At 37.7% G+C, this 17,078-nt stretch overlaps 1 protein-coding gene across 1 annotated transcript in view; it reads right to left on the reverse strand.

The window, feature by feature from the left end:
• The window catches only part of SLC25A21 (solute carrier family 25 (mitochondrial oxoadipate carrier), member 21), a 262,933-nt gene continuing 245,855 nt past the window's right edge, over positions 1-17,078 (reverse strand). Inside the window, exons 7-10 of the mRNA XM_010583667.1 lie at positions 14,312-14,476; positions 3,555-3,736; positions 2,686-2,738; positions 1-145 (exon numbers count right to left, since the gene is read on the reverse strand). Of these exons, the coding sequence (XP_010581969.1) occupies positions 75-145; positions 2,686-2,738; positions 3,555-3,736; positions 14,312-14,476 (471 nt within the window). The 3' untranslated portion in view covers positions 1-74. The remainder of the gene's footprint in view (positions 146-2,685; positions 2,739-3,554; positions 3,737-14,311; positions 14,477-17,078) is intronic.

Raw genomic sequence — 17,078 nt, forward strand, 5'->3', positions numbered from 1 at the left:
TGAGAATCACTTTTACTTTATTAAAGTGTATTTTAGAATGCATATAATTTTAAAGAGTACATTTTTCAGAAGTGCTACTTGTGATCAACTCTGTCCTGAAGCCATGCATAAATGTATTCGTAAACCAAAAGCATCACTGCACCACCTGGAAGAAAAGATATTATTTTACTACATATAAAATTCAGTATTTTCAAGATTTTGTAGAGCATTTATAGTGTGTATTCTAAACCAGGATATGGCAAAGCCTTATTTGCAAAATGGATAATTCCACTAATTCCCTACTTCATTAAAAATTCACCAATTCTTAAACCATACCAATTTTACTTAATGTTAGACCATAAAGTTGATGTGAAAAGCTTGTATATTAAATCAAAATCACCCTCAGTGTGATTTTTCCTAACATTTTTTCAAGATTAATATTTTTCTTTGTTCTTTTACAAGTGACGCTTTTAATCTGAATATGTGTATATTTGTGTGTTTGTTTAGAGTTAGATTTGGCCATGAAAGAGCAACTTGAGTGGTGGAATGACAAAAATTCATCACCAGGGTGATGAAAATGCTTCCAGCTAAGATTCAGGAAAGGTTTTCAGCTGTTAGTTTACTATGTCTAAAGCAGAAGATCACAGTATTGAAATGCGTGTAATCTTCCTGTGCCTCTACCGGGCTATGAATCCACAGGCAAAGATTTGGTCTGATGAAATGGCATTATTTGCTAGAACTGATAGCAGTATAAAATCCCAGCTTGAATGCCATATCTCTACTGCTAGTGAAGCCACAGTAAAGCCCTTCTGTAACCGGTCTGTAATTACTGTAGGAGCTAAAGAAGGGAACATTTCAGAAGGTGTATATATATAGCTAAGCATGTAAAGAAGCTTCTGGTTGGAGAAGTTGGGGAAAGAGAATCAGATTCCAGGCTGCAGGAGTAAAAGTGTGTCACAATGTGGTACTTGTGGGTGCCAGCACTGGGGCACAAAGGTTTTCGTCCCTTTGCCTTTGCCTGTTGACTCAGGGAGCAGGTTGGAGTGGCACTTCTAACGAACAAGTCTTCTGCTGAACTGGGCTGTCCTTTCTAGGTAGATGGATAGGCTCAGACAACCAGGCACACAGAACTACCACATGAGTTTTCCCATGTTACTTATCCTAACGAACCATCATCAGACTTGAAATCCTCTATGAACAGCAACTCACAGACAGCTAGACAGAGCAGAAGTTTGCAAAAGGCTTTGACCAACAAACAAATCATAGACACAATGTCTAAGATGTGATTTGAACTCAAATCAAGGCTGATTCCAATTCTCATACTGTGTGATGTGTTTCTGTATCTCTTTTCCTGAAAGCATTCATGTGTTGAAAGAAGGAATTACTTTTCCAGTCACAATAAAGATAGCATTATTGTTTCATCGGAAAGCCAAATCTGCATGTTAGTCAATGGGACTAGAAAAGTGTTTAAAATGAAGTGCACACTTAACTGACTTGCTGGATCTGGGCCAGAACGCATAGTTGTTTGTAAGATGGACGATTTTATTCCAAAATCTGCTGTGCTAACGGGTACTGGGGAATCGAAACCCTGCCTTCTTTTTGTCCTGTATGTAGTCTAGTATCTTTGGAGTATGAGGGAAAAGGGTCCAGAGTTACGCCTAGCTGCCTTGTTTCCCCTCCCCACCTTCTTCCTCTACCCTGCACAACAACCAGGCATGGTCTAGCACTTAGCCAGACAGATTGGATATGCAAACATTTACAGACAAACCTAATGCCTCCTTTATACTGCAGAACAGACTCTGTACCTACTTGCTTTTAACCATGTGTGTTCTTGCCTATTAAACCACCTTGCACAATTGGAAATAAAATTTCATGGGAATGGGATACTGTTCAAATTGGGGCTTCTGCTCTTTTTGACACAGACTGCCTCTGTGGGCTGGCAAAGTCTAAGGGCCCAGAGCTTCGCTTTCATGATTAATCAAAACCAGTCAGGGAAAAATAGCCTAAAAGTCGAAGAAGATCTAGCTCTCAACCACTGTGCTCCTGCATTTGGAGTAACAACTAGTGAGAAGGGGTCAATCAACAAACCCAGTTTTAAGCTATCCTTGTCCTCTTAGTCTTCTAGGGCCATGCAAGTCTCTTCCCAGCTCATGCTATCGGGCTTTTAGTGTCTGTTCTTTACAGCCCCCGCAGAGCACAGGAGAAGAAAGCAACTGGAATTTGATGTGCTTGAGATGCTTCGACTAGTTGAGAGCATTTATACCGGAGAGATTCTAACCTGCATTTTAAGGTGACTTTCAATGAGTACAGAATAATCCTAGTGAAACTGAAAAATCACAGTGGAAGGGATAGGAAGCTTTAAGAAACACTTCCAAAGGTTTTACAGTTCTGGCATTTGCATGGATGCACTTTGGCTTGTTCACAAATAAAGCAATTGCACAAACCAGCAGTTGCTTGGATCTGCAATCCTCAGATGTGTATGTGTAAATGATTTTTTTAGACACATATTTGGCCAAATCCATCTGTGATACTATTAGATGATGTTGTTATAAAAAAAAATCATTTGAAGATGAAAGAGATTTTGATGATTTCTGATACACTGTTTCATTCCTTTGACTGATGCTTACTACATTTTGTCAAGAAACTGAAAACCGGAAAGAAAAAGCAAGAACAAAAGCAATATAGAAATGACAGAGGGAAAATTACCTGGACCAAGCCTCATGATCTTGGGAACCAAGCCTTTGTACAGAGCCAGAAATCTGTAGCAGAAGAAAAACAAACAAAACATTTCAAACAATATTCTTGTGCTAAAAGAAGAATGGAATTTTAGCATGTGTTTGTTAAAATGCTGGCAGAGCATTTAGAAGCAATTATTTGAAATTACACATGTTCAATAGCAGGCCGTATCTGGATTTTAACATGTTACAGAGGCAAATCAGATGAAGAGAAAAAGTTAATCAATGTTCAGTCACAAAAGCAATGTTGTGAGTTTAGCCAATCAGAAACATGACTTTAATCAGTGAGATGGTTTTACTTTCAAGACAAGTCTGTTAACAACAGCTGCATACATGGACAAAATGACTGCTATAATTGAATATCAAAGCTACAACTCAGTCCCCACTTGAGAAATATTTTAAAAAGTTGGAAAATGTTATTGCCACAAGGATCTGCCCCCAGTTTAATTATTTCAGCAGTCATTTTGAAGGTACAGAGCTCTGTATAATTACAATTAGATTAAATTGGGAAATATTCTGTTTTCTGCTGATATTTTTCTTTTACAAAATGAAAAGTTGAAAAAATTACACAAGATATACAAAGCATTTATTTGTGGAACATAAATTTTGACAATCCAATAATCATCTTGTAAGTCTTTTGTAAAAGTTCACATGGAGCAGGAGGATATCTCCTTGGAATTCTAAAATACATTTTCAAAAGGTGACATTGTGCTCTTTTGATATGTGAGTTCAGGGTGGCTTAATGGTCCTCGTCAAATCTGAAATATAACAACGTGGTTTTATGGACCCATATGAACTAAAACAGAGGTCTGGACATTTATTAAAATAAGAATGTTTTACCCTTCCTCTTTATAGACTGTTGCCATAGTTTTAAAACAGGTTCTGTACTTGATCTCTCCAGGAACTGGCTGTGGTCCTTGAATCCTACTTTTTGCAACATCAAAAGGAATGTTAATAATTGAGGCTATTGTTCCTGAGACTAGCCCAATTCCAAATTTCCTCAAAAACTCCAAATTTGGATCCTACAAAAAAAGAGAGAAAGAAAGAATAAACAGGGAAACGGAAGGACCTATGCAGGTTAAGCACTATAAAGTAATATGTATTTAATCAGAAAACACACACAACACAACACACTCGTGTTATTTTAGCGGAACACATTAGGATTTCCTATGCTGGAACTTGTTTTCTTGACAATCCTATTGGCTATGTTTTTACACATGGTCTAAATTGCTGAAGTACACATTTCCTCACACAGGATTTATAAACACAGTTCATAAAGAAAGACTGGTATGGCATATGGGGATGATTTGTATAATTGGGCTTCACAATGTACTTAGTATTACTGTATCAAAACAGGAGAAATCCAAGCACACTATTAGCTAATTGGCCAGAATATTTTACAAATGACAGCAACTTCCACCATGAAGCCTACTAAAACGCTCATTTGTGTGTTGGACCCCCAAATGCTAAATTAAATAAAGGCTAATCTCAGTCTGCTGCCATTCCCCTCCAGGTTTTTTACATTTATTTTCACATGTAGCTGATCCACTGTACTGAGAAGTGCTAGCTTCCTGTTATTAACAATCCAACTCGGCGCAACTGCAAAAGAGCCTCCACGTTCTGCGCATTATAAATGGTGGTAACTCACTCAGCTAATTGGCTGAAGAATTTACAACAGATTGTTTCTGAACCCTACTATATATTCATGGTAAAAGTTAGAAGCAGGTTAGAAGTGCATCTAAAAACTTCTTTGCTTACTCACAGTTCACCGTGCAACTGGGTTTTATGTGATCTTTTAGAAAGACCTCCTACCTTAGCATTTTCTATGACATCAAAGAATCCAGAGTTTATCTGGGAGTCAAAGTCTCTTGAAGCAAGTTTAATCCTATTTCTCTAAGTAGTGGAAGTCACAGGGAAGTGTGTTCCAGGGCATTTCCTATGCACATAATTTTTTTGCTATTGGTCTTCAACAGCAAGGAAACTTTTTTTGCCATATCAGATTCTGTGTATGCAGTTCCATTTTTTTTTTCATGAAGGTCCTTTGATTATAGAAATCCATCAGTAAAATAAGAAATGATCTTGCCATGTTATAACATCAGCACGATATTAAAATGAAACAGTTCTTTGTTTCCTAAACCTGTACATTTGTGATTAAAGAACGAAACAATGAAGAAGTTTTCCTTTCCAGATTAGCAACAAGAAACATAAATTAAAACTTCCATAATATGCACTGGACGAAGTCCATACAGGTGTTTAGAGAGAAATATCAAATCAACAGGGCTTTTTATTACTTGCAGAAACTCAACACCTTGATTTCACAAAACATGAAACATACTGGTAATACCTTTTAAAAATCAGAATGGCTTGTGGCACATAAGGAATTGTAAGACTTTATTAGCAAAAAGCTTAGCAACAAATCTCTGTTTTTTTTCGGTACACGCTGATAGTGGTTTAAATGCAAATTAAGTAAAGCCAATATTTCTGGTATCTAGAGAAGAAAAAAAGGACCCTTTTTGAAGCTCAAGGGGCAACAGTATGGCAGCCCCATTCCAGCATGGTGCCTGCCTACCCACCTCCAGGCAGCAGGCGTATAATTATACCCACACCTGAGAGCTAAGTACTATTCCAGATTGTGCTAACCTCCTCAAACCAGGCTGCAGCCAGGAGGCTACCACTGCTCTGTTGACTTTTCATAGTCCAGAATGGTCTGAAGTATTTTTGTCACACAGTTTGGCGCAAGGACACTTTCTTCCATAGTGCCAAGCACAGTGGGCTGCCCTCTGGGCTAGGCAACATATGTCAGGCAAAAATATTTACTTGTTAAACATTGAATTGCAAGCCTTGCCACTCCTGACAAATCCTTTATATTTGAATGATTGAACATTCTCATATTTTGGTGAATTCCCAATGCCAGTGTTGCCTGCTTTATGATTGACTGTGCCACAGAGTATAGGATACAGTAGGTGTCCAGTCAACTGAGCATCTATTAAAACCTGACACTGCACTAACACAACTAAAAGGAAATTACAACAAATTGCTTTATTTCCATTCCAGTATTTGTGACACAAAAAAAAAGTTGAAAGGTAGCATTTTGCCTATTCACAAAACTGGATGCTAACCAAATGTGCTATGGTATACAGTAGCTTTGCTATATAACTTGGTTTTTTATTATATATCTCATGGGAAAGAGTTTTTCTATGGCATTCATCACTGTAATATCTGGGTCATTTCATTCGTATAACAGATTCAAAACAAATTTAGCTGTGAAAAATAATTAAAAAGTTATTTTTTCTAAAATCATAGCTTAGTGGCATTTTACTGTGCTAATGCCTCCAGCTGAAAAGAGAGATTTCCAAACATAATTTATGCCTCTCTCTACAATGCTTACATGGACAGAGGAACATTGGCTGTCTATCAGGTAGGTGCAAGTTGGTATTGTCAGGAAGCAGTGTCATTCTTTTTACACCAAAATCTGCCCTTTTCCTGCCCCATGGACAATGCACAAATATTCCTAACAGTCTAGGATCCTGTGAAAGGAGACATAAGGATAAAGAATCTGTCTAGTGCTAACACTGCAACTGGCTAGCAGAGGCAGTTATCATCATATCATATTGTCACTAACTTCTGCACCATGCAGTTCACTGACCAAATACTACATATTTCATATGTTGTACATTAGAAAAAAAGATTCTGACAAGCTCCTTTTGCTTTCATAAATGACAGAACTGGAGGAAAAACATATGAATTCTGGTTTTAAGCAAAGGTGATTTTTATGTAGTATGAGCAGAACATACAGAACAGAAACTTGATTTTAGATCATGCCACACCACAGTACAGTATACCACAAGGAAGAGAAATACCAGTTTGCTTATTCACAGTGGAATAACTTTGCTGCGGTTGGATAACATAATCTGTGATCATCTCACCTTTTTACCACACTCTTCACAACATTTCCTGTACACCTGAGTCCCTGCGCTGTGAGCACCAGCAGCCATTAAAATTAAAGAGAGAAGCAGGCACCACTAATAAACACCATATCTATCCAAGTCCTTCTGGATTTCCCTGCTTTGTTTGGGAGGAAAATTTTGAGATGTTATGTCACTGCTTTTTATACTTCATTACTCCTAGTATAACATTTTTAAATAAGTGGAGACTCCATAAGTTCCTCCTGAATCATATGCTGCTTAATTCCTTCTTTTATATTCCATAATTTCTAGCAGCAGAAAATTCTAGCCCTAAATCCAGCACATACACACCCATGTACAAGAGTTTCACCCACGTACAAGAGTGTCACCCACTGGAGGCAGTTTTAATTTATCAGTTTCAGTCTCCAAAGCCCCAGGCTTTCCTTTCCCTACTACTTCATTCACTTGTTTATTTGTTGGGCACTTTGTCAACACTTCTGTTTAAATCTTTGATTTCAGTCAAAAGCTTCCAGACTATCTTCTTCCGTACTGAAGGAAGGTCACTTAATTCACTAAGCAGCAGAGATATTAATCCAGCAATGAAATAACCCTTTGGTAAAGGCGTGTATACTTTTAAGTTCTTTAAAAGTTAATTTCATTTTTTCAGAATAACTGAAAAATCGTTTTAGAATAGATAATGACTCACCATAGCAGATATACTTGTACTGATTTAGACACCCATCTTAGGTGCAATCCAAGGGTTCAAAGGTAGGACACCACACTTGCATATAAAGTGGAGAGAAGTAGGTACCTTCGAAGGAACAGCTCAAAGTCCCTAAGGTAGGTTGCTTGAAGTAAGCAGAAATAGATAATGTGGACAGTCCACCGACATGCATAATAGTGTTTGGAAACCTGACCACGGAGACCCTCAGGAATACTACTTGTTTTTCCCTTGTGAGGTCCTGTTCAGTCTGAGTAAAAGTGGCAGAATGTGTTGCAAAGAAACTTGCAATTTAACCCTATTTTCAAGCAAAAAAAAAAATCAATAAAAGAAAAAGATCAATAAATATTAATTTGTCTAACTGAAGCTATTTTTAGAAGTTTGTTTGCTTCAATATTTGGATGTTTGTCTTGAGATCTTTTCACTTTTTTTTTTTCCCCAGTTGCTGGAGGTATGTATCTTATGAGAAAGAGTACTTTTATAAATACGTTTTAGTACTTCTGAGCACCTTGTAGATAAGTTCACTATAAAAGACTAATGCTTATTGGATAAGGGGAATGCCAATTCCTGACAATTTGCATGAAGAATAAATAATAATAATAGAACAAAATTTGGAGTTGGTAATTGCAAAGCAGTCTACTGAAGTTAGCCCAAAACTAATAGTTAGAGTGGAATATTCACATTAAGTTTCTTAAACTCCTTTGAAAAAGTTAGTCATAATATTAGCTTTACAGATGAGTTACACTTGGCACGAAAGGGCCAAAAGTTATTTGAAATGACCACTAAATTTAAATACATTTGCTCAAGGTTACATACCGGCTCAGCAGAGAAGCCAGGAATGTTGCTGCGAGGCTTTGCACTGTATGCTGTACATTGCACCTCCCTGTGTGTGACAAGGGAGACTTTAAAAGACAAGGCTTTGGTTTGGCCAACTCTGGTTCTGCCTGGTACACCTAGGAATTACAGGACTGAAGAGGGAGATAGGCCAGGAATAAGGAGTAGAGTTGCTTCTTGGCCCTTTTGGCTAAGGTCAAGTGTAATAGCATAGGACCTCCTATGGCAAGCTAAGAGGTGCCACAAGACCTGACCTAGGCTACATTGACTATTACCAAGTGTTTGGCAGCAAAACAGGCTGTAAGGAACTGCTTTAGCCAGCCTGATCATTGGTTTTAACCACTAAAAGGAGCTTCCTTTGGCAACAGACAGTGGAAGAAAGGAACACATGAGTCTGAGGAAGGGGAGCTTCCAAGACAGAGGGGAAAGGGTATATACAGAGAGAGGCAAGGTGGGAGATAGCTCTCAGGAAAGCAACAAGGAACAGATGAAAAACTCAAATGAGTTGCTTTCAACACAGACACTGAGCCAGAACCCAGAGGAGAGAGAGGGTCTGGATCTTCATGCTGAGTCCTAGAGGAGAGCTGGGAAGAAAGGCTGTCAAATTCTGCTCTTAGAGAGGGAGAGGCTGGCACAGATGTGATCAGATGATTTGGAGGCATGTAAACTCCCAGCAGAAATCAGCAGTAAGGAGGAGAAAATTATGTAGACTCATTGCAAGGCTCCAGAAAGGATGAAAATGAAAACATGAAAGTGAGTCTCATTACTGTTGTGATAACATTATGCTTTGATTCTTTTAAAGAATATTCAGAGTTTTTGTTTGTGACTTAATCAAGATTTGACCACGGCTTAATGAACAGCTTCATAGTTTTATTGACCCTAAACTTCTGTCCATCTCATGCATTTACATAGTAAACTCCTTATTGTAAAGTAAAGCTTACTGTCTGATTAGTACAATGATGGTCTGATCTTTGTCAAAAGGCATAGGAAATGCTGAAATTATAACTACAATAAACATATTGATGACCAGGAAAGGCACTCCAAAATGCATAGTCACAGCTGCACTTTGTTTGAATTAAATGTACTTTTTCACACTGGTATTATCTCGGATTCCTCCTTGAGTGCAATCTCATTGCAGCAGACATTTAAGTTTTTCAAATCCACCTGTCAGCTGTCTGACAGCATAAGAAGATGAATGACAGCCACTAGGATAAATGTCCTGGCTCGTCTCCAGAGTGACATGGTTGTCTGCTGTACAGGGTATACATTTTCAAACAGTCTGCAGTCCTCTCAGTGATTTGTTTTTCTCACAATACAGTTTCCTGATAAAGTTATTAATCTTACTCCAGATTTGTAAGTAGCATTATTATCTATTATTTACTCCTTTTGGACTCATCGGGTAAGGCTAGGACTTCACTTCATTTAGTCCTAAAACAAAAGGGAACCAAAGAACTTTTGATGTAAATAAAATCCCAAGAGACAACAAAATTTGGTGGTCACCAAATACAAAATATACAGAATTCTGGAGACTCAGTCAGTACAGTCAGTAGGAGATAGCTCTTTACTTGTTCATCTTATTCATCACCATTTTTGTAGATTATTATTAGACTGTTGAAAGCAGAACACCAAAGAGGCAAAAGAAACTCCTGCCCAATTTCTTTAGGTCCCCACAAATTTCTTGTCCGTCTTCTCTGTTAGTCCCATAGCTGCCTATATCAATGACTCCCAGGTTTACCCAAGAGAGGGTACCTAGTGTTCCTGTCGTTCACTATTCGGTGCATGTTCTTGTAGCTCCTGGGGAATGACCACCTGGAAAACCATTAACCACACTGGTAAAAACAGAATCAATCTTCCAACCTCAGGTGAGGCTTCTGCTGTAACTCCAAGCAGCTCTCCTGCATAGAGTCAGTCTACGCAAATGATCAGACTGTTCATGAAGTGTTGGGGTTACAAGCAGGTCAACTTTTCATGGCATCATTTAAACACTAGCTATGCAGAAAAGGGCACCCAGGAACATATGTCTTATTGCTTATCCCTGCATCCAGTACCTTCATTTACACTGTCCATCTTCAGTCTCAGTTATACAGTAATTTATGAAACAGAAAAGAAAGAGCAGCCCCATGAATACCAGAACTAAAGAAGTTTGCTGAACTATCAGCCCTTGTGACTGATTGATACTGATGTCTGGAAAGGTACAAGCCCAGACTATGGCTTACATGGGCTTTTTCCTATGGAATTCAGTGTTTAATAAGGCGTAAGTTCTCACCGAAAATTTCCCTCAGTTGGGCACTCATAAGATGCGCTTGTAGGATCTCTCCTCCTTCCAAATGATTATTTGTGTGTCTTGCAAGAACCTAGCTATTTTAAGCCTGCCTCTCTGCCAGCTATGGTTGAACCTGGTTATCAGTTTCAGCATTATCCTCATTTCCGTAGGAAAACAGAAGGAACTTTTCTTCTTCTGTGTTTCTTCTTCACACTTTTATTTTGATCAAAGATTCCTCTCCTTAAACTTTGTATCTGTCTTGCCTACAGGAATACTACAGTACAGGAGCAGGTGAGGTAGCAACAGACTCTCCCCCTTTGATACAACATCTTTTGTTGATGATGGTCTCGGCTGAAGTCTTTAAACAAGACAGGCTGTCATTTCAACAGCCACAGGACACCTCACAGTGGAGAGTACTCATCAATGGGTGGCTTGTAAGATTGCACTGGATACAGCACTGCCACTTTTTTTTCCTTCCGTTCTCAGCTCATCCTGAAACCTGAGCTTGGATGGTAGCTCTGAGGTTATTCCATTTCCCACTCTGATCCAATCTTCTCCTAAATCACCTTGGTCTACTATTTTTTCAACTCGGTTGTACCCCATGCCCTTTTCTCTGTCTGTTCCTACATATAACTTCTATGTTGGCATAGGTCTGAAAACAGCTATAATAAAATGGTTGTCTCCTGTCTTATTTATTTGCCAAGCTGAACAGCCCATTTCAGTTTCCCATCTTTGCCTATAGAAGTTGAGAGCCCTTTCTCTGACAAAACAACACCCTGCTTAGCTCCCACTGACTGATGCAGCAGTCCTTTTAACAGGAGGCACATCTGTGGCAGCTGGGGCAGGCAGTGCCTGACTTGAAATGAGTTTTGCAGTTGGCCACGTTTCAAAGGGGGCTTTTAACAGACGGTGAGGAAATTTCATATTGTTAAGAAGTATGACAGCCACTTGGAGGTGGTAGTGAGCAAAGGTTTTAATGAAACTAACGTTTACCATCAAACCTATGATAAAAAATTGAAAAGCGAGAGCTGCTGGACGCCTATGAAATGTGCTATAAAAGCAGGTGCCATAAAACTGAGATGATATAAATTTGCAGACTAATTTGATTGCTAGTGCAGATGCATAGCTGTCAATGCTCTATGGTTGATACATTAGTGGCAACTGAAACAAGTCTGGCTTGTTCCATTTTCAGTAAACAGAGCATGAGGTTGGCTGTAAATGGTCTGTTTAGCAGAATAGACTGAACATGCGAAAAATTATTCATTACGAATATTTACAACCCACACATGTCATTTATATCATTTGACCACTCAACATAAAAGGTTTATTGTTTTTGGCAAAATAAGCTGCAAACATCCCTAATTGGGATGCAAATTTAATGCACAGTTTAGCACTGTTGACAGCTAAAAGGCTTATACGGACATTTCCATACATTTTTCCACTTACGTTACAGATGGTGAACAGCAGATATATAGTCAAGAGCCAAACTATTTCAAAAGTGTAGTATTCCTATTTCACAATTTTTATATGTTTGTCAATATTGCAAGACTGACTTTAAGATTTTCTTTTATGGCAAAATATACAAAGTGAACAAACCAGGTTTTGTAATGAAATCAAGTATGTGAGAAATCTTGAAAATTTACAACTGTCTAATATTTTTCAGACTAACTGCAAAACAGCCTCTACCAAATTCCTTGTACAGGTTTGATAACTCTTAGCCTCTAGTACCTGCCCACTGACAGAAGAGGTTTAAGTTACAGATCACAAAGTATTGTTGAATACTTCCATTTTCCAGTCACTGAAGTGAAGTTCAATGCATGTAGACACCTGAGACATAACGCTGGCTAGCACAAGCCAGATGAGGCCTGATCTATACCCTATTAAATTCAGGGTAAGATTTGCATTGATTTTAATGGGAGTTTGATTGGAATTATTTGCTGTATCTGTATGTACAGAACTGTCTATGACACTGGTGCCAGCTGGCCTAGAGAGTCCTATTAACTTTATTAGCCCTATTAAATGCTATTACCATTCAAAATAGACTGGCTGCATGAAACCTGCCTATTAGGAATGGTTCCTTGTCTGTGCTAGCTCCTAAGCTGTACCCAGGAACAGTGTTGGCTGGCCTGGGCCAAAGCTGTGCCAGGGAACATTTAACAGCACAGATGACTGAGTTTCAGTGACGCTGCTCAATTTACTAGTGCAGATGTAGCCACTGTGCAAGCCACCGTGCAAGCCACTTTGCACTGGTCGAGCACAAGGCAAACCTTTCCACTTCTTTGCAGTTAATACAATCTAATCCTACATTGATTAAATTGTCTTTTGCTTTTGATAGGATGTACAGGACAGCTGGGTCACTGGCTCACACCATTGAAGTAATTTCTCTTCCGTTTTCTAGATGTATATAAATCTAAGTTGTAGATGTTAACTATTCTCTGTATCATACAAAACCTGTATAAAGTGCTAATTTCTCTTAGAACATGAAGCTTGAAATCTTTCTAATCATGTAATAATTGTTTCCATTTTTTTTTTTAATCTGAAAGGCTAGGAAAGCATGCTTATGCCAAATACTGTTACTATTCTTCAATTGCTATGCAAGAACACTTCAGGATTTCCATACAAGTTGCACACAAGCCTCTTTGTCCTTACCTGCATGTGATTATGAATGTTCTGCGTAGTGATTATAATTTTTTCATCTTTTGATCAACATAAACCTGTTTACCCCTATCTTAGTATCGATCTATGCTTGTGCCTTGAGTTTTTAGAATGTGTGATTAAGTACATTGTAAAGTATGCTTAACTACACTAAAAGAAACTTGTAGAAACTTGTGGGTTAGCTGCTCTTGAACAATTCAATTTACTGTAATGATCTGCAAATAAGAAGTGGAGCTTTTCTCCATTTACACAATGTTGCCAACAAAAATACCAGGCTACTCAGAACTGCAGAAAAAAAAGAGGTGTTACTTCATCTGGGAATAGAAACTGATCCCTTTTGATGTAAATTGCAGCTTCTTATATGAATATCACTACATATTACACCTGTGACTGTTTAACTGTCATCATCTAAAAATCACATTAGTGAAAACACAGTTCAGTAAGTAACGTACTGGAGTCATTAATAAACCATTAGCTGTTGCTCACACAGTCATTTAGAAAGTTGCCAGTATTACCACATTTTCATTAGTAAAATTTCCCTTTGTTGTAAAGGGAAATGTTTCCTTTAATATAAGACTATCAAATAAAATTGCTTCAAGTGAAATTACAGCTATAAAGAGTCTTTTTTTTTTTTTTTAACTTACAAACTACATAAAGCCCCTGTGCTTGACCCTCTAAGTCCTGTTTTGGGCTGGCTCCCTCCCATATGGATAAATCTGCCCTGTCGTCCTTCAGCACTACCCTAACTCTCTTTTGAGTAAATAGGCCTGGTACATGGCCAGAATACCCTATGTACTGCGGCTCTGCCATCTCCACAAGCCTAGCCCCTTACTTTGTGAATGCTGAAAGGAATTCTAGAAACTGATTTTTCTCTTCTAAGCCAGTGCACCAGAAAGAAGTGCATACATACCTAACATAAGCATAACATACCTGTATCCCAATTTCTGCCTTTTTACATTGCTACTATGGTATAAAGGGAAATTCATAAAAATGAGAATTCAGACATGACTACTTTATTTATACTCAGCTTTGCTTAAAAAGTGAGAAGTACAAATCCTTGGTTTGCTTCCATTAAAATGCTATGGATTTCTGCAAAACAGAGAGCTAGGTTAGTCACTGTTTATTACTGAATACCACAGCTTTGCACAGAAAAATACAGTGTTAATAAAATTGCCAAACCTCTTATCTGTTTGTCTGTTGAACTGTATGAAGAACTTACTTTATTGACTGGAAGAATGTTTTTCACGTTGAAGTAGAATCCAAAGTAAACCATGTTAAAAACTCCGTGACGGCCCAGTGTTGCAGTAAGACCTTTGTTGAGTCCTTGGAAGCCCAGACCATCAGTTTTAATAATCTGCCGAGCTTGAACAAAGCTAGACGGTTGCTACACAAGTTAAGCAAAAGAAGGAAGAGATCATCTTTACAAAAAGAAAACAATAACCATAGCATCACTTCAATCCTGTTGACAAACACAGTGTTGCCAATTCTTGTCATTTTATCTTAAGGCTCACCATATTTGTTATTTTCCCTTTCCTATGATCATGTAAAAATCACAACTGTGATTAAAGGAAAAAAGATTCCTTATTTTTCTGATTGCAGAAAAATGATGAAAGCATGACTTGAGTACTGTAAAAGACTAGGGATCCCTAATCCAAAGAAAAAGGTCTTAAAGTAATAATTAAAAAAAAAAAGATTTTATAGAGCAAGATGTGGCTTTGAATGTGTGAATTTGGCAATAGTTTTTTCATCATTGATGCTGTGCTGTTAAGATATGACAGATGAAACCCTTACAAAACTAGAGTATATAAAAATTATTCTGGACAATAGGAAAATAAAAACAGCTTCTCTAGTAAAACCAATGGCACAGGAATATGCATGGTGAGGGAGTAATAAAAGGGACAGAATTGGAACAGAAAATTTTACAGCCATCATGGCTACAGAAGCAAGTCCTTGGGAGCCACAAATTAGAGCAGCAAGGGAGACTATAAATATTTGTGTTGAAGATCAGTTCAGCAGTTTCCAGATTCAGTGTTAGGAATAGGGTTGAAAGGGTGACATATATTGTCTGCGAACCCTTCTGGATCCTCTGAGGCTCTTCATGCTTTTAAGAATGCAAACCACTGCTTTAAGACACTGGCTTTTGAAGGAGTTATTGGGTACGCAGCACTTTTTAAAACCAGATCACATGTTAAACTTTCTTCTCCTAGTGTTGAAAATCTTGAAAAGAAGGTGGTTTGGTTTTTTTTTTTCTCTTTTTTTTCTTCTTAAGCATCCAACTGGAAATCCTGTTTTGCCTTCCTAATGAATTATTTGACTTAAAAAGTGTAGTTAGATTTTCAAAATCAGAACACCCATTTAAATTCCAAGGTACAGAATTAGGAAATTGACTTTAGAAATCCTATTTTGAAAATAATGCCCAAAAGGCATAAAAATCATTTTAGTCAGCCAAATTCCATTTAATGAAAGGCAGAAAGGAAGAAACTTCTGCAGAATGCACTTATATAATGACCAGTTCTTCAGACAGGGTCTGCCTGACTACATACACATTTGATCTTTTTTTTCCAATACACTGTGATACTCAGAATCAGCTGTTCCCCTTCTGAACATTTTAGATTTCTTTTTAGCAGAATTATAGAAAAGTTCCTTTCAAAAAGTTGTTGACTTGAGTTTGGCTTTCTCCAAAGGAAAAAGCCAGCTCTGGGTAACCAAATATTTAATTAGAAAGGCAAAACATGACTTCCACTAGGAGGCTCAAACATGAAAATATAGAAGAATTTTGACTATAACACTGTGAACACTGCTGATTTCAATACACTTATTTGTTTAATAGCTTTCCATTTCAAAACATCACTGTGGTAGATCAACAGCATCAGCCAAATGATGCCTATTATATCTGACACAGCATATGACTGCTTATTTAGGTGACTGACAAGTTTAGTCTTTAATATCAAGTTTCATTCTGTTTTTTCATATTTGGTAATTAATATTATCCTGTTAATGCTCTGCATACATTTTACTATAGTTTCCTTTTCTAACTACTCCCAGAGATTCAGATCAGAATCTATTCTAAAATGTCGATACTCTACATCGAATATGGTCCAGATACTAGCAATAACATCCTTTCTCATGCACAAAAAATGAGGATTAGATCTTTAAAAAATAACTAGTCATCCTGAATAAAGTGATTGAAAGTGAATACAGCAACTTTCAATAGTAAGGTATCTCTTGGTCTCATCTTGAATACGGATTTACTAATGACTGAGAGAGGAAGGAAGCCTGTCACTTGCTGAACACCTGAGATGGGGTTCATCAGTCCAAATGTAGATACCTGCAATGTCTACGTCTACATCTGAGCTACTCAAAAAGACTCCCTTTTTCAGTCCTTTAGCAATAAAGAGGGCTCTCTCAGACAGCACTTCACTTCATCCAAAGTCGGCATCTAAAATGTCAGCTGATCAAGCCATAGAAGGTCTGTGTTTCATCACTGATGATGGAAGGACCTTAGGATGACTAATTCAAATGGAGGAATTTATTGTATAAACATCTGGAGTTAATTCACTTCACACAACTGTTGACTTATACTTAATAGAGACCTAGTCAGTGGAATCTGGAGTCAGATTCTTCTCATCATAAAGCAGAAACTTGTATTTGTTTAATTAATCACAACTCTTAAGTCAGGTGAGAAAATTTTTATTACCACACCAGCTTCTATAGCCAGTGAGTTATCCATGGCTACAGGGAAAAGAAAAAAAGAAAAAGAGAAAGGAAAAGAAAAAGAAAAAGAAAAAGAAAAGGAAAAAGAAAAAGAAAACCAAACAAGGTGTTAGGCCTTCTAGCAGTCTACCTTAACAAAAAGTCACCATTATTTCCACCTGTAGCAATTCACATTACAAAAGTGCCAATACGTGATTTATAGTGGCCTTCCTCTTTAAACCTGTCAGCCCTCGAAAGATGATCTGGTACCACAGAATAATTCAGCTGTCACC

The sequence above is a fragment of the Haliaeetus leucocephalus genome, unplaced genomic scaffold (genome assembly GCF_000737465.1).
Source record: "Haliaeetus leucocephalus isolate CR32 unplaced genomic scaffold, Haliaeetus_leucocephalus-4.0 Scaffold932, whole genome shotgun sequence".
In the NCBI taxonomy this organism is placed as follows: domain Eukaryota; kingdom Metazoa; phylum Chordata; class Aves; order Accipitriformes; family Accipitridae; genus Haliaeetus; species Haliaeetus leucocephalus.